Raw genomic sequence first — 18200 nt, forward strand, 5'->3', positions numbered from 1 at the left:
AACAAACCAAATGGTAAGAAAAAGCATAGATGTTTGACTCACTTTATAATCCCATTCGGTAGTTTTGGAGACTGAAGCAAGGAGTTATTGGCCTAAATGACCTGAATTCATTTCTTAGGAGTACTGTAACAGACTGCCACAAAATTAGTGGCATCAAACAACCCAAATTTATTATCTTACAGTTCTGGAAGCCAGAAGTCAAAAGTGCATTTCAAGGTATCGGCAGGGCTGCATTCCCGCTAAGGCTCAAGGAGAAAATTCCATTCCCTGGCCTTTTCCAGCTTCCTGAAGCTGCCTACATCCCTCGGCCTATGGCTCCCTCCTCCAACCTCAAAGCCAGAAACAGAGCATTTTTCCACGTCTCTCTGACTCTGATCCTCCTGCTTCCCTCTTCTAAAGACCCTTGTGATCCTTTTGGGCCACCTGGATCACCAAGGACAATCTCTCCATCTCCAAATCTTTGGTTACATCTGCAGCATCCTTTTTCCAATGTGGGTAACATAGCTGCCGTTGCCAGGGATGCAGATGTACACGTCTCTGGGGGCTGAGGTTCTGCTGTGGAGCAGCCCTAGGAATCCCCGAGCATCCGCTGTCACTGACCCATGGCTCCGTCCATCTTTGTTCTTTCAGAGGAAACGACGTTTGAAGCAGGCGTGAAGGTTCAGATCCACAGTCAGTCTGAGCCGCCTTTCATCCAAGAGCTGGGCTTTGGTGTGGCACCAGGGTTCCAGACTTTCGTGGCCACACAGGAGCAGAGGGTAAGTCCCCTGGGGTCTCTGGGATCAGGGGTCCTTGGCCTCTCTGAGCCACCAGCCACGTGAGGTGGAGAAATAGGATTCTCACTCCTAGAAGGCACAGAATCCACCCAGGAGGCTGGAAGGAGTAGGGCTGGGTTCAGTTAAAACCCTCACTCTGAAATTAAAGAAAGGTATCCGTTGACCTCTGTATGTGGATTCTCCTGGACCGCCTGTCGATTCTGAAATTGGGTGTGAGGGAAAACCAGCTTGTTTTCTTTTTCAGTGAACTGGTTGGTTTGTTTTGTTTTTTCCCTAAAACATGCTGGGGGAAAATCTTTGTGATGGTGAGGTGAGAGGCCAGTGGGTGCTAGGGGGAACTGCTCACCAGGGTTTGGTGTGTTTCATCACTCTGTTAATACAATGCCAGGTGGCCTGCAAGAAGGAACAGAGGCAGGCGTCAGTCTCTGTTACGGAGTTTAATCGGAGGGAAGGCTCTTCATGGGTCAGTGTCTGCTCTCTGATTCAGCACCAGGGGAGGGACTCCCAGCCAGCGAGGCAGGATGGCTGCATCAGCTCAGCACGTCCGTGAGATATGGACTAGCATCGATGTGGCATGTACTACATGTCTCAGAAGGGAGACCTTCGTAGATTCTCAGTGGGGAGGAGGTCTCAAAGCAGGACTGCAGAGAGACATTGGGATGGACGCTTTTTTTTTTTTCCTCTTCATTTTCTGGTTTGATTAGAATAAAAGCTGGAAAGCCTAGGACCCTGAGGGAGTCCTAAACCAGGTCACCCAAGAAAATTTGCCCTGGGAGGCCTGGAGTGAAGAGTGAGGTGAATGAGTGACAGGGAGCCCAGCTCTAAAGCGCGAGGAAGGCAGAGCCCAGAGAACAGGGAGGAGCAAAAAGATCCACACGCAACTTAAGAGCTCAGCTTGTTTTTAATATATGTTTCAAATCATCTTTCATCCAGTACTTAGCCACTTTACAGAGCGATCTTCTGTATTGGAAACTGGTTTTAGGGACTTCTGTGGTGGGCTATTGGCTCAGACCCCATGCTTACAATGCAGGGGACCTGGGACTGATTCCATGGTCAGGAAACTAGATCCCACATGCCTGCAACTAAGATCTTACGTGCCAAAACTAAAGATCCACCTCTTTAAAATCCACATCTAAAGACCTGGCCCAGCAAATATATAAATACAGTAAGTAAATAATTTTTAAGTGAAAAAAAGAGAAAGAAACTGTTTTTAAATCTCTAGTGAAGAAAGTGTTAGTTGCTCAGTCGTGTCTGACTCTTTGCAACCCCATGGACTGTAGCCCACCTGGCTCCTCTCTCCGTGGGATTTCCCAGGCAAAAATACCAGAGTGGGTCGTCATGCCCTCCTCCAGGGGATCCTCCTGACCCAGGGATCAAACCCCAGTCTCCCCCATTGCAGGCAGATTCTTTACATCTGAGCCAAATCTCTAAGAGAACTGTATTTCTGAATCTCTGGGAAACTTGATGAACTTACATGGGCCTCATGAACTTACTGTACGTAACACCTAGGCAGTTGCTGAAGGTCATGATCAACCTCCATGGCGGGTGGGGAGGCAGGGGTAGAGGAGGCTTGGAAGTTGGTCCAGCATCTATGGGCCCCAGAGATGGAGGCAGACTGTGTGGGCAGAAGTGGAGTGTTCAAGAGTGTGCAAGGTGGGAGCCAAGTGGAACAACCAGAAAACATCATCCTAGAGGACATGAAGCTGACAGCAGGGAGCCAAGTTCAGGGCTGAGGATTTGCATCAGGAAGAGTGAGAACACAGACTCACAGGTCAAGGTGTGCAGAGAGTCCGGAGCCCAAGCTATGAGCCTGGGTGTAAGGGCCAGCCTTCGAGTGCTGTCAGAGATCAACGAAGTCAAACACTGGTTAAAGCAGCGAGGACAGATTTAACCAGTAATGTACCCTTGCAGTAGGGAAGAAGGTTCATCGTGAACTGAACTCAACTTCAATCTGTGCAGAAGGCACTTGGCATTTTAAAGGGGAAATGAGGGGGAAGGGTGGGACACAGAGGGCACTTGAGCAGAGTCAGGGAATTGAAAATTACAAAACGTGGGAGAGTTGGACGGGGGCGCTCAGTGCATGTGAAACCTATCTGAGGTTGCTAATAAAACCCCATCCTAGTTAGGTTCCTCCCCTCCTGCAGAGGCAGGAAGACAGGGGTCCTGCCTTCCCATGCTGGCACGCAAACACAAACAGTAAACTCTTGAGTTTACTTGGCAGTCTTGAGTCCTCAGGCAGGTGCTTGAAGGGAGCTGGGTCATCCCAGGGACTTGGGTTGAACCGTGAGAAACTACGTTAGTGTAGAAACATGTTGAAGAGACAGTCATTTTTGTAAAGAGCTCGAGTTGAATGTTTCCAAAATACTAATATTTTTTGAGCTCGCTGGAGAATTCAGCATTCAGCATTGCGACCTGGGGGGGTTGCCTCTGTTGATGTCTTCCTCCTGGGCTCACGCGGCCTAAGTATGTGCCCCCCTGAGCAGCATATTTCATCCGAGCGCAATGATGTATACACGCTGCGCCTTTTTTGGACTTCTGCTCACCTGTTTTTATTTCCCTTACATAACGTGATTTTTCAGAAGTCGATTGTAAACACTATTCTAATCCTGTTCTTCATCTAAGTGTGTGTGTGTGTGTGTGTGTGTGTGTGTGTGTGTGTTAGTCACTCAGTTGTGTCCAACTCTTTGTGACCCCATGGACTGTAACCCGCGAGGCTCCTCTGTCCATAGGGATTCTCCTGGCAAGAATACTGGAGTGGGTTGTCATGCCCTCCTCCAGGGGATCTTCTCGACCCAGAGATCGAACCTGGGTCTCCTGGAATGCAGGCATAGTCTTTACCATCTGAGTCATTAGGGAAGTTCTCTCCATCCAAAGTATTCATTTTAATGAAAATTAAGTGCTAATGACAAGAAAGAAATGAAGGGAGGGAGGGAGGGAGGGAGGGAGGGAGGGAGGGAGGGAGGGAGGGAGGGAAGGAGGAAGAAGCTTTGTCCGTGTTTGTCCTAGCCTTTGTAGGTCAAGGTTGAGACCTCATGGAAACAGGGCGCAGAGGAGCCTGGATAGAGTTTGCTCAAGAAGAGAATCGTTGCCAGTTCTCCCTTCTGTGTGTGTGATGTGAACCAGCCCACCTCCCTTGGAAGAATCAAGCATGAGTTAGACTAATCAGTGTGTCTGTGAAGTGTTTGACTATCTGTCAGGGAATTTGGGGCAAGTCGTCCAAGGCAAATATTCCTTTGTGATTTACTGAAAGTAATCACCACTCCCATCCTGTATTGACTTACCTGTACTGACATCTCTCTGATGTCCATGTTGCTATTACCATGCAGGAGACGTGAACAGCCTTCCCTGAAACCCATAGGGGAATTCATTTCACTGCTAGTGAAAGTTAAAAAGAAGGAAACTCTCTGTAGGGACAGCAGTGTCATTGGCTTGAAAGATGTCCTCTGTTCTCCCCTCTGCCCCCACCACTGACCCTCTGCTGGTGTCACTGAAGAAATTTCTAGGCCAGGTGAGTGCCTGGGACCAATAACTTCTCAGGATCCTTAAGTCTCTTTTTCTTCCCAAAATGAAACAGAGGGACTCCCCGTGGCGATCAGGAAGAGAACATATTCCTAGCTTCAGAGGACAAATTCGTTGTTGGCTTTGAAGTATATTTTCAGAAAATCAGCCTCATTCATATTAGCATTGCTGTGGTTATTATAACTAATAATAAGATATTTGGTTAAACACTTTACAGTCTTCAAAGCATTTCCACACCATCTCATTTCATCATTTCATTCATATTAATAGAGAAATACAAAAAACACATCCTGGAGCTAAATCTAATAATACATTATGTTTACATGTATATAAAACAGCATATTCATAGGAAATACGACTCGAAGGAAAATAAGGCAAAATACCCACAGTGGGGGATTATGAATGATTTATTTTCTTGTCTGGGTTTGCCACACACTTTATAAGGTGGCTCTGTTTCATTTATTTGTTGAGCAAATATTTGTTGAACACCTACTATGGGTGTGAAGCGATGGGGATACAATGGTAAGAAAACAGACCAGTGTCTGTCCTCACAAAACCTACATATTAGTGGTTTCTTTCACACAGAGAAAAAAAAAAAAACAGCCACTAAATAATCTTAAGCCAAGTAGGATTTGGAGATTGGTCCCTACTTGTGTGTCCTGCCATTGGTTCTATCCTATCCAGCTGACCCTGGTTCTCCAACATTGATTCTAAGATGTGTGTTCTTTCACATTTTAACATTTCTGAAATTGGAGCTTGTTTCCCAATCAATTGCATGTCAGTTACAATTAGCAGTGCTTTTTCTTTTTTCTTTTGATTTTATCGCTTCACCATTATTTGTTTATTTATCTGGCAGAGTCAGGTCTTGGCTGAGTCAAGCAGGATCTTTCATTGCGGTCCACAGACTCTCTAGTTGTGGCACCAATGCTTAATTGCTCCAAGGGATGTGGGATCTTAGTTCCCCGACCCTGGATCAACTCACATCTCCTGCATTGCATGCTGGATTCTTAACCACTGGACCACCAGGGAAGCCCCGCTTTTTCTTTCTTGATGGCCCGTGAAAATCATGATGGACTTAACAATCTATAGCGGCTGCACTGCTCCCATTCCAGGATTCTGCTGCTTCAGCTCAAAGCTAATGGGAATCTTACAGGAAGGCCAGGAGTGACAAGACTGTGGGGGAACAGAAGGTCTGTTCCTAGAAAGTGGGTATCACTCATGCTAGGGAAACTGACTCCTGAGTGAAAGCCTGCGCAGAACTGGTGACTTACAGGAATCTTGCCATGAGTGCCTTTGGAAACGAGAAAGTCCTCTTACGTGGTGAAGTCATCCCACCCATGAAAAATTACACATGCCATTCTCAAAATATTTTTCACTTTGTTTCAAAAGAACACACCACTGGGCTGTAGTCCAGACCCAAGATTGCTTCTTAAAATTTGTATTTGTCCTGAACTCAGTGAGGCCAAGGCATGACCTTGCCTTCCTCGGACAAGCTGAGAAGTGCCCCCACCCCAGCTCAGCTGCTGTAGCGGCCCCTGCACCATCCCAGGACCCCCCACCACCAGAGACAGGCAGTGGGATGACACGCTGGGAGCAGAAACAAAACTCCAGAGAGGAAGGGCAGTAAAAGTTGCTTCTTCCTGAGCACATACCACCTGCCAGACGTTAAGCTGCAGAGACACTTTACCTGCATTATCTCATTTATTCCCCACAACAAGCCCAAAAGGGAGATATTGTTGTCACCACATTTCAGATGACAAAACCACCCAGCTAAGTAGTCGGCCAAAGGTCGCCAAGCTAAGAGAGCACAGATCTATCTGGGAACAGAAAACCAGACTGGGAGCCCAGAGACCTGGACTCTAGTCCTGACTGTGCTGTGAAAACTTGGACAGATTGCTTCCCTCCCTGGGCCTCAGGGTTCCCATCCATAGAATGGGAGGGCTGGGTTCAATTCAGTTCAGTCGCTCAGTCATGTCCGAATGTCTGCGACCCCATGAGTCGCAGCACACCAGGCCTCCCTCAGTTCAGTTCAGTTCAGTCGCTCAGTCATGTTTGACTCTTTGCAATCCCATGAATCGCAGCACGCCAGGCCTCCCTGTCCATCACCAACTCCCAGAGTTCACTCAGACTCACTTCCATCGAGTCAGTGATCCCATCCAGCCATCTCATCCTCGGTTGTCCCCTTCTCCTCCTGCCCCCAGTCCCTCCCAGCATCAAAGTCTTTTCCAATGAGTCAACTCTTCACATGAGGTGGCCAAAGTACTGGTGTTTCAGCCTCAGCATCAGTCCTTCCAATGAATACCCAGGACTGATCTTTAGGATGGACTGGTTGGATCTCCTTGCAGTCCAAGGGACTCACAGAGTCTTCTCCAACACCACAGTTCAAAAGCATCATTTCTTTGGCGCTCAGCTTTCTTCACAGTCCAACTCTCACATCCATACATGACCACTGGAAAAACCATAGCCTTGACTAGACAGACCTTTGTTGACAAAGTAATATCTCTGCTTTTTTAATATGCTATCTGTTGGTTATAACTTTCCTTCCAAGAAGTAAGCGTCTTTTAATTTCATGGCTGCAGTCACCATCTGCAGTGATTTTGGAACCCAAAAAAATAAAGTCTGACACTGTTTCCACTGTTTCCCCATCTATTTCCCATGAAGTGATGGGACCAGATGCCATGATAGATGACCTCAAAGGGCCTCCAGCATTAGCAACCTGAGGGGTCACTCGGGCATGCAGGAATCACCCAGAAGTTTGGGTGACAGCAGTTCCACACCTGCTCCATGCTCGGCCACCTACGGACTCCTTCCTTTGTGCCAGCTGGCGTGGGGTGCTGTTAAGGTCAATGTCAGCAGTCATGTTAAGGCCATGTGAGACAAACCCCCGTCCCCTAGTCCGGGAGGCAGAACCTGGGTTTCTACTTCTGAGAGGCAGGGGCTGAGATACACAGTCAAAGTCAAAATGTTAGTCGCTCAGTCGTGTCCTCTTTGCGATCCCATGGACTGTAGCCCTCCAGGATGACATGGGATTTCCCAGGCAAGAGAACTGAAGTGGGGTGAGAAGAGAAGCTCTGGGCATGCTCCTTGGTAGCACCTCTTCCCCAGCGCATGCACATAACGGCCACTTCGCTGCCCTACCTAGAATCCATAAATTCACAGCTCCCTGAAATTCACAAAAGCCCAACCCCCTTGAATGGCGTCCAAGCTGCTGTTCAGCCCCTGCCCTCTTCCAGCCTCGTCATGTGCCCAGTCAGGGTGTTCCCTGCCTCCCCGTGTTGGAGGACCACCCAGTGAATATTCCAGTATCTCTCCATCATCAGCCTCAGCACGTTACACCCACTGTTCCTTCTGCCCAGCGTCTCCTCCTGGTCTTATCTACCTAGCAAAGGCCTATTCCTTTTTCTGGCTACTGCTCAAAGGGCACCATCTTTAAGAAGACCTCCGTCCTGTCCTGCCACCCCTCAAGGAGCAGCTACTCACTCTATATCACACCTTATACATTCACTTCCTCCTTCAGCTTATATTCACTGAGCACCCTGCTTTGCTGGGAAGATGAAGATGATGGCAACTTGGTCCTGCCTTGGAGCGCTCACAGAGTCAAGCAGCTTTCTTGACAGTTGTGCCCCACTCCTAAGAGATGCAAGACTCTCCTTGCAGGACTTACCTCCCCTTCTGCATCCCCACTCCTTACACCTGCCTCATTTTGTATTTTGATCTTTTGGCCGCGCCACAAGGTAAGGAGTATGGGCTCTTAGTTCCCCAACCAGGGATCGAACCTGAGCCCCCTGCACTGAAAGTTTGGAGTCTTAACCACTGGACCACCAAGGTTCAGCCCCACACCTGCCTCTTAAGAACTGCCTTTCTTAGCTTCCATCAGCCCTTGGCTCACCATAGGCCAGGAACTCTCTGAGAGCAAGGATGGTGTCCTCAGATTCTCTATCCCCCATGCCTTGCTTAGACGTGAGCTCAGTAAATGTGCAGGGTTGAAAGAACGAATATACATGCATGGATGTTCAGTTGCTCAGTTATATCTGACTCTGCGACCCCATAGTCTGCAGCCCACCAGGCTCCTCGGGCCATGGGATTTTTCCAGGCAAGAGTACTGGAGTGGATTGCCCTTTCCTTCTCCAGGCAAACTTCCTGACCCAGGGATTGAACCCACGTCTCCCGCGTTGGCAGGCAGATTCTTGACCACTGAGCCGCCAGGGAAGCCTCGAATGAATATACACTATGCTCAAATCTGTGCTCTGTGCCTAAAGAGCACTGAGATGCTCTCCCTGCCCGCACCCACCCACCCACTGCTGCCAAAAGCCCTGAGAGCCCGCCTTCTCCCTGAGGCTGTGGAGCCAGCCTGTGATGGATGATGCTCTCTGTCTCATTTCTGGCTGCACCCTTAGAAACCCTAATCAGAGCAAAAGCTAATGAAAGGGCTGGAGGCAGAGATCTGGAAGCCATCTGTGTACACGAGAGCGGCTAGAACAGATGGGAGGGGCAGCACCAGTCCCGGGAAGATGGGGAGAATTAAATGAGTGAGTGAATATGTGTGAAAGTGCAAAGCTGGGACATTGGCGTGGTAAGAGCACAAATGAACTGTCTTCACATTGACACCACCAGTCAGACTCTTGGCCCCTAAGTGAAGACGACTGCGAATCCTGACAGGACTTCCAGTCATGAGTCTATATCAGAAAATTTTCATCTCAAACTTCCTCCTCAAAGCCTCAAACTTCCTCCTCAAAGATCCTGGTGGCGAGTCTTGTTTTTCTAAATGTTTATCCAATGTGTCCTTCAAATCTTTATTCAACCACCTTGCCCATGCTTCTTGGGGGGACTGAGAATGAATCTGGAGACTGGGCAGGCAGTTGGCCACCAGCCTCGTTGTTCAAAAAGTTTTAGGAGAAATAGGGCCCTGGGTTTACATTCGAGGGTTTCAGAAATGTCCTGGGGGAGGGACTGCCCTGGTGGTCCAGTGGCTAAGACTCCCTGCTCCCAGTGCAGGGGGCCTGGGTTCGATCCCTGGTCAAGGGAACTAGATTCCACATGCCACAGCTACAGATTTCACATGCTGCAATGAAGATGGGAGATCCCGCCTGCCGTGATTAAGATCTGGCACAGCCAAAGAAAGCAAGAAATATTTTAAAAAGAAAGAAATGCCTTGGGGAGCCAGAGTTGACAATCACTGCCCAGATATACCCCGTTCTCACCAAGAATTCCTTCTACTAACCAGTGTGGAGCTCCTGGAAAGAAGAACAGTTTCAAGTCCACAACCTGGATTGTGTGTTGGTTTCCCACTTGGGCTCCATCCACACTCCCAGAGAACACCCACTGTCACACCACACCCTGCATCAAGCAGCTTCCTGCCAGCCTCTCTGGGGCTGTAAATACACGGGGCAGACATAAACACTGGGGTCCCGCAGGCCCCAGTTAGGTCATTGGCAGGCTGTGTGGGCACAGTTGGTTCCTACAGAAGCCTAAGCCTTTGCCTTCGGCGTAGACTGGCCGCATCACCAACATTTGGATGGAATCCCATCGTGGCTCACGACTCAAAACATTACTCTCAATCTACCCCAAATTAAAACGGCCCAGATGTTATCTGGGGTGGGCCCCCCAGTTGCTGTTGACAGCTCCTCTCAAGCTTCTAAATACAACTTCCTAAGTGCCTTTCAAACAAAGAGACTCATTTGTCAATCTGACAGCTGGATCCGCGGTCCTTAATATGCTTCACGGGCCCCATTAGAAATGGAGGCTTGCCTACTTGTGTTTTTCAAGGCAGGGGAGAGAATTTGTTCCACATGCCTTCAGCAACTTGCAAACTGTCGAAGTTGGAGCCTCACAAACAGAGTATCATAAAGTTCTGCTCCAGAAAGCGCCAGGGAGGCGCCAGAAGGCAGGATAGATGGCTGTGTGGCCACCCCTCCGTGATCAACAGGGAATAGTGTTTCCCATAAATAGATGAAAATAAGAATCAATTAAGCATCGACTAGCTTAGCGACTTGCCCACTTATTGCCACTCCATCTCGAAGGGAGAAATGTCTTCAGAGCCCCAGATGGTTTTGCCAAGAGTCAGGTTTTCACCTTTTTTTTTCTATACGATGAGAGTTTGTTTTTGTCAGAGTGGAGGCCACGGCGGAGGTGGAGGAGGCAGAAGGGTCCTTAAAAGAAGTGTTGCTTGGCTAGGATGAGCCAGTGTGCACAGCTCTGTTGGGGGAAATCCCAAAGTGAGTTCTCATAAAATATGCTCAAGTCTTAGAAAGAGAGAAAATCACTCCATCTGCCTCCCCTCTGCCTTGCAGCCTCTTCTGCTCCTTGTCTTCCTAAGAGAGTCTCCAAAGTCTCTCTAGACTTGCTTCTCTCTACTTCTTCACCTTTCTTTCAATTCCCAGCTCACCTCTAGCATCCCACAGAAACTCTTCATCATCAAGGTCGCGCATGAAATCTTTGTGGCCAAACCCAATCTTGGATGGTGAGGACACTCCTCACTGAATCCCGCCTGGTTCCCCAGTGGCAGGCGGGCTGTTGGCCACGCCCTCCCTGAGACCCCCTTCCCTCCACTCTGGCCTGGGTTTCCTTCTCACCTCCTGCCTGCTCCTCCTGAGCTGCTTTCATAAGCAGTTCTTTCTCTGGTCGCTCCTGAGACGATGGGCGCCCCAGGATGCTGGTTGCGGCTTGTCTCATTCTGCAGTCTCCTTGAATGAGCTTGCCCTTTACCATGACTTTCAGATCACTGTCTCCAGCCCAGATCTCTCTCCTGAGCCCCCGACCCAGTACTCCAGGTGCTGTTGTATGCCTCCCCTCAGAGTCCCATAGGCATCTCAAATCCACAGTCTAAACTGAACCCTCTTCTCCTGCCTCATACCTCTACCGCAAAACTGCTGCTCCCTGATGGTCCCCCAACCCTCTAAATGGTCTGAGTACAAATACGCATTCCCTAGATGGTGACCCTGTGCCTCATTTCCTCATCTGTAAAATGGGAATTATGGCGGTTTCTATCCCAGAGGGTAGCTAGTAGTCTAAGTGAGGGACTTCCCTGGCAGTCCAATGGTTAAGACTCTGATCTTACAATGCAAGGGACCAGGGTTCAATCCCTGGTCAGGGATCTAAGTTCCAACATGCTACGAAGCATGGTGGGAAAAAAAAAAAAGGACTGAGTTAATGCATGCACACAGAACTGTTCTGGCACCCAGCAAGCGCTCAGTACACACCAGCTATCACTATCGCCCGCCCCAGACTCACTTTAATTCGGTCCTTCATTATAAGAACTAGCTGCCTGGCTAGCCGTCCTGATGCCCACCTGGCCCTTCTCCAATCCACTCTCTCCACCAACACGATTTTCCTAAAATATGCATCTGGTCATCTCCCTCCCTCACTTCCTTGAGAATGAAGTCCAGGAACCTCTTCATGCCCTTTCTGCTCTGTCCCCTGCCTGCATTTTAGCAGTGCCTCTCTCTGCTCCCCTGGCCTCCCACCCAAAGTACTAAATCTCCTGAACCGCGTGCAGTTATTTTCAAGCATCACATGCTCACTTCTCTCGATCCCTGCCAGCAACCCCTTTCCCACCCTTTCTTTACCTAATTTGTATGTGTCCTTCGAGATTCAGCTCCAATGTTCCCTCCTCCAGAAGGCCACCCTGGAATATTCCGTGTGAATCTCTAGCATAAAATTTGCACATGATAATCATGTGTTTACTTATCCATCTCCCTACCAGATTGTGAGCTCTTTGAGGATATGACTCTCTTCTTTCTGCTCTTCGTTCCTCAGCATTTAATAGTGCCTTGCATGTAGAGGATGCTTGATAATGAATTGAGTGGAATGAATGACTCAATGAATGCATAAAAGGGAGAGAAAAGAGCCTACACATCTCACTACCCCTCTTGATACCCATCACTGTCTTTCCCAACCTAGAAAATAAAGTCCAAATTCCACATCCTGGCTCCCGCTATCACTTTTCCCAGTGGCTGTACCCCCTACAGTAGCCCCCTCTGATCCACGTGTTGCCCTCACACAGACCGTGAGCCTTCCTGCCCCATTCCTTGATCATTTCCTGCTGACTCATTCATTTATTGAGCATCTGATACGTGCCAGGCACTGGGTTTAGGCATAAGGGGGATACAGTGATGAACAGGGCTGACCTGGTTCTTCTCAGAGCTTACAGTCTAGCAGTAGAGGCAATCTATCAATCACAGATTAAGAGCTGTATCAGTTCAGTTCAGTGGCTCAGTCTTGTCTGACTCTTTGCGACCCCATGAACTGCAGCATGCCAGGCCTCCCTGTCCATCAGCAGCTCCTGCAGCTTGCTCGAACTCATGTCCATAGAGTCACTGATACCATCCAACCGTCTCATCCTCTGTCATCCCCTTCTCCTCCTGCCTTCAATCTTTCCCAGCATCAGAGTCTTTTCTAATGAGTCAGTTCTTCCCATCAGGTGGCCAAAGTATTGGAGCTTCAGCTTCAGCATCAGTCCTTCCAATGAATATTCAGCATTGATTTTCTTTAGGCTGGACTGGTTGGACCTCCTTGCAGTCCAAGGGACTCTCAAGAGTCTTCTCCAACACTACAGTTCAAAAGCATCAATTCTTCAGCACTCAGCTTTCTTCATAGTGCAACTCTCACACCTACATGACCACTGGAAAAAGCATAGCTTTGACTAGATGGAACTTTGTCGGCAAAGTAATGTCTCTGCTTTTTATTATGCTGTCTAGATTAGTCATAGCTTTTCTTCCAAGGAGCAAGTGTCTTTTAATTTCATGGCGGAAGTCACCATCTGCAGTGATTTTGGAGCCTGAAAAGATAGTCACTGTTTCCATTGTTTCCTCTCTATTTGCCATGAAGTGATGGGACCAGATGCCAAGATCTTAGTTTTCTGAATGTTGAGTTTTAAGCCAACTGTTTCACTCTCCTCTTTCACTTTCATCAAGAGGCTCTTTAGTTCTTCTTTACTTTCTGCTGTAAGGGTGGTGTCATCAGCATATCTGAGGTTATTGATATTTTTCCCAGCAATCTTGATTCCAGCTTGTGCTTCATCCAGCTGGGCATTTCACATGATGTACTCTGCATCTAAGTTAAATAGGCAGAGTGACAATATACAGCCTTGACGTACTCCTTTACCAATTTGGAACCAGTCTGTTGTTCCATGGTCCATAGCAAACACCCTCTTCCAACAACACAAGAGAAGACTCTACACATAGACATTACCAGATGGTCAATACCAAAATCAGATTGATTATATTCTTTGCAGCCAAAGATGGAGAAGTGCTATACAGTCAGTAAAAATAAGACTGGGAGCTGACTGTGGCTCAGATCATGAACTCCTTACTGCAAAATTCAGACTTAAATTGAAGAAAGTAGGGGAAACCACTAGAACATTCAGATATGACCTAAATCAAATCCCTTATGATTATACAGTAGAAGTGAGAAATAGATTCAAGGGATTAGATCTGATAGACAGAGTGCCTGAAGAACTATAGACGGAGGTTCATGACATTGTACAGGAGGCAATGATCAAGACCATCCCCAAGAAAAAGAAATGCAAAAAGGCAAGATGTTTGCCTGAGAAGGCCTTATAAATAGCTGTGAAAAGAAGAGAAGTGAAAGGCAAAGGAGAAAAGGAAAGATATACCCATGTGAATGCAGAGTTCCAAAGAAGAGCAAGGAGAGATAAGAAAGCCTTCCTCAGTGATCAGTGCAAAGAAAGAGAGGAAAACAATAGAATGGGAGAGACTAGAGGTCTCTTCAAGAAAATTAGAGATACCAAGGGGACATTTCATGCAAAGATGGGCATGATAAAGGACAGAAATGGTATGGACCTAACAGAAGCAGAAGATGTTAAGAAGAGGTGGCAAGAATACACAGAAGAACTGTACAAAAAAGATCTTCACAACCCAGATAATCACGATGGTGTGATCACTTATCTAGAGCCAGACATCCTGGAATGTGAAGTCAAGTGGGCCTTAGGAAGCATCACTACAAGCAAAGCTAGTGGAGGTGACGGAATTCCAGTTGGGCTATTTCAAATTCTGAAAGATGATGCTGTGAAAGTGCTACACTCAAGATGCCAGCAAATTTGGAAAACTCAGCAGTGGCCGCAGGACTGGAAAAGGTCAGTTTTCATTCCAATCCCAAAGAAGGGCAATGCCAAAGAATGCTCAAACTACCGCACAATTGCACTCATTTCACACACTAGCAAAGTAATGCTCAAAATTCTCCAAGCCAGGCTTCAGCAATACGTGAACCGTGAACTTCCAGATGTTCAAGCTGGACTTAGAAAAGGCAGAGGAATCAGAGATCAAACTGCCAACATCCATTGGATCATCAAAAAAGTAAGAGAGTTCCAGAAAAACAGCTGCCTCTGCTTTATTGACTACGCCAAAGCCTTTGCCTGTGTGGGTCACAGCAAACTTTGGAAAATTCTTCAAGAGAAATCTGTATGCAGGTCAAGAAGCAACAACTAAAACTGAACATAGAACAACAGACTGGTTCCAAATTGGGAAAGGAGTACGTCAAGGCTGTATATTGTCACTCTGCCTATTTAACTTCGATGCAGAAGTGCAGTCTATGGGGTTGCAGAGAATCAGACACGACTGAAGTGACTTAGCATGCATGCACGCATGGGGAACAAGGATGAACCAAAAATGGTACAGACCTGGCAACTTCAGTCTGGGTCCAAAGCCCAGAACTTAATGGTACCCACTCTCATCAGCATCTTTCCGGGCAGAACTAGCTTCTGGATCCTCCCTTCACTGATTCTGACATCAGAAGCCAATTGCTTATCTCTTCATGGCTTATTTCCTCCTCAGACCCAGCCGAGGAAAGGAGATCTACTGTCTGTTGACTCACCTGCTTTATCTTACTCAAGAGACAAGTTAATCCATGAGAACATTCTTTGATTGGGTCCTGCTACCCAGGACTGCGTTCTCTTTTGATTCATGAGCAGCAACTGAACTCTGTACACGATGGCCTTGGTTTCTGATGGTTGTTGTTTTTTTTATTAAGAGGGGAAAAATTCTGTAGAGGACACCTCCTTATGCAGGCCGGAAGCTTTTTCTTGCCAATGGGGAAGGCTAGATAGTCACAGATAATTTTTTCCAGAAATATCAACCAGAATGAATGCATGAATGTGAATAGTTCCGCTGACGGTCAGACTCCCTTGGCAAGGGCAAGGGCAAGGGAATCTGGAAAAGACATCTCTTTCCTATTTCTCTCCTCCTCCTTCCCGCTTGAAAACAACTGTTGCCCTCCAGGGACGGAGAAGTCCCTATTGTTTATGTTGTGACAAATGGGCGGAACAGTCCCTGTAATCATTCCCTGTGAGCAAGTACATCTTGGTGTTAATCTGTTAGCTCTCGAGGTAAAGCATCTCTGGTTTCCCACCGACTGAGATCTCTCTCCTTTTTACATTTAAAAACTTTAACAAGGACCACGTGCTTGTGTGCATGCTCAGTCGTGTCCTGCTCTTTGTGACGCCGTAGACAGTAGCCCACCAGGCTCCTCTATCCATGGAATTTTTCAGGCAAAAATACCAGAATGGGTTGCCATTTCCTCCTCCCTGGGATCTTCCTGACCCAGGGATCGAACCCACATCTCCTCATCTCCTGCATTGCAGACGGATTTGCTACCACCACTGGGGAAGCCCCTAACAACAGCCAACTGGCTATTAATACAAATATTAGTTATCTAAGGAATCCAAGTTATCTGCATGTCTTGCTCCATCGAGGAGCAGATGCTGTCTGAAGGCAACACCTCTGAGCATATAGCGCAGACTGTAATGCTGTCAATCAATTAATTAATTAATCAATTGCAGAGTGACTCAATATTGGTTAATGAATTGCTTTAAATCTTGCAGCATATCCTATCGTGGAACAACAACAACCAAAAAAAAAAAAAAATCATCAGTCCTCAATGAGACTCATCACTCCTTGGTTTACTTGGTTTCTGGGTGTTTTTGGCTTGGTTTTATGGTCACACCATGCAGCACGTAGGATCTTAGTTCCTTGACCAGGGATCAAACCCATGTCCCCTGCAATGAAAGTGCTGAGTCTTACCCACTGGGCCAGCAGGAGGTCCTGTTTTATGTTTTTAGATAGCACTTCCTGTCCTTTGACACAATTAGGTGACAAGGACAGGAAGATAGTATATGACCAAGGTCTCTAGGAGAGCCAAGAAGACTGGAAGGAAGAAGCAGAAGGGGAACAGGACCCCAGAAAAGACACCACATCTATGGAGAGTGCAGGCTTCCCAGGTGGTGATAGTAGGTACAGAACCCGCCTGCCAGTTCAGGAGACATAAGACACGCAAGTTTGATCCCTGGATCTGGGAGCTCTCTGGAGGAGGGCAATGCAACCCACTCCAGTATCCTTGTCTGGAGAATCCCCATGGACAGAGGAACCTGGTGGGCTGCAGTCCAAGGAGTCGGACACAACTGAAGCGACTAAGCACGCACGCATGGTGAGGAATGCAGACAGTCAGCTGTCGAGGGGAGGATAAACTGGTAGGGCCTTTGGGCTTGGGAGTTGAGTGGGACTTGACAGCATCCATTCAAATAAAAAGGCACACCGCCTCTTCAATGGAGCAGTTTTCCTTCTTGGAATCTGCCCTAAAGAAGTATGTCCACATGTATCCCAACTAGCAAGAATTAAGATCTTTTCTGCAGCACTGTTTGTTTGTGAGATCAAAAATTTAGAAATAGCCTAAATGTTCATCAATGAAAGGATGATAAAATTAAGGAGGACAAATGCTTATGTATTTCCCCCCAATTCCCTGCAACAGTTAAAATGGAGGTCTCTTGGGGAAATTTTCCGAGACATATTGATAAGTGGGGAAAAAAAGACGGAATGACACAGGCAGTGTGGTCTCATTTGTATTAAAAATACCCCCACACTAGACTAAACTGTATATTTATAAATGCACGTGTATGCATGGTAAGTAACACACAGAAGAATTCTGGAGGATTTAAAAAATACTGACAGCTGCTCAGAACAAAACTGAGAGTGCAAGACTTTCCACTTTTTCTGGATCCCTGGACTATTTATAATGAAGATGCTCTTGTGTATTCATGGGTTAATTGTCCATGTTTTTAAAAGTAATATTATTTGCCTTTGGCTCTGCTGGGTTCTCATTTCGGTGTGGGCTTTCCTCCAGTTGTGGCGACCTCGGGCTGCTCTCGTAGTCGTGATGCTCAGGCTTCTTATTGTGGTGGCTTCTCATGTGGTGGAGCACAGGCTCATGGGCTCGTGGGCTTATGGGCTCAGGAGCTGTGGCTCCTGGGCACTAGAGCACAAGCTCAGTAGTTGCGGCGCACGAGCTTAGTTGCTCCTTGGCTTGTGGAATCATCCCAGATCAGAGATCAAATCTGTGTCTCCTGCACGAACAGGCGGATTCTTTACCAGCTAGACTTAGTGACTAAACAGCACCACCGCCAGGGAAGCCCAGTTGTTTAAAGGCATTTGTAATGCAGCTGCTTATACATCTGTTTTATGGTTTGAACCCAGCATCAAACAGACAGGCTCGCCTACCAGGAGTGTGGCTTCTGTTCCCACCAGCCAAGGACCACTTCCTCTCCGGGCTGGCCCTGCCACACCTTTCCCAGAAGACAGCCTCCACCAGACCCCGCTTCTGCTCCCGGCACATGCAGAGGCCATAGGGAAAGACCAACAGCTTGGAAGTTTCCCCTTCTAGGAAAAGCAAATTTGTAAAGATTTTTGTCTAGTTATATATATATAAAAAAAGAGTGTCCCACCCTACCCAGGTCTGGAGCCAGAGTGCACCGTTCCCTAAGATTGAAGAGTGTAGTGCTTGGCACCATGCCCATCCTCCATCCACGTAAGACAGGTTTAATTAGCCCAGTGGGTTGGATGAGATTGAATTAGATTGGATTGTGCTGATTAAGTTGGATTAGATTGATAGCTATAGTTA

The 18200-nt window shown here is 47.4% G+C and overlaps 1 protein-coding gene across 2 annotated transcripts in view; it reads left to right on the forward strand.

Annotated features, from left to right (window-relative positions):
- The window catches only part of ASIC2 (acid sensing ion channel subunit 2), a 1227754-nt gene that overhangs the window by 1150504 nt on the left and 59050 nt on the right, over positions 1-18200 (forward strand). For both annotated transcript variants that reach the window (XM_018064239.1, XM_018064238.1), the window contains exon 3: positions 631-758. In XM_018064239.1, the coding sequence (XP_017919728.1) occupies positions 631-758 (128 nt within the window). The remainder of the gene's footprint in view (positions 1-630; positions 759-18200) is intronic.

Source organism: Capra hircus, chromosome 19 (genome assembly GCF_001704415.2).
Source record: "Capra hircus breed San Clemente chromosome 19, ASM170441v1, whole genome shotgun sequence".
Classification (NCBI taxonomy): domain Eukaryota; kingdom Metazoa; phylum Chordata; class Mammalia; order Artiodactyla; family Bovidae; genus Capra; species Capra hircus.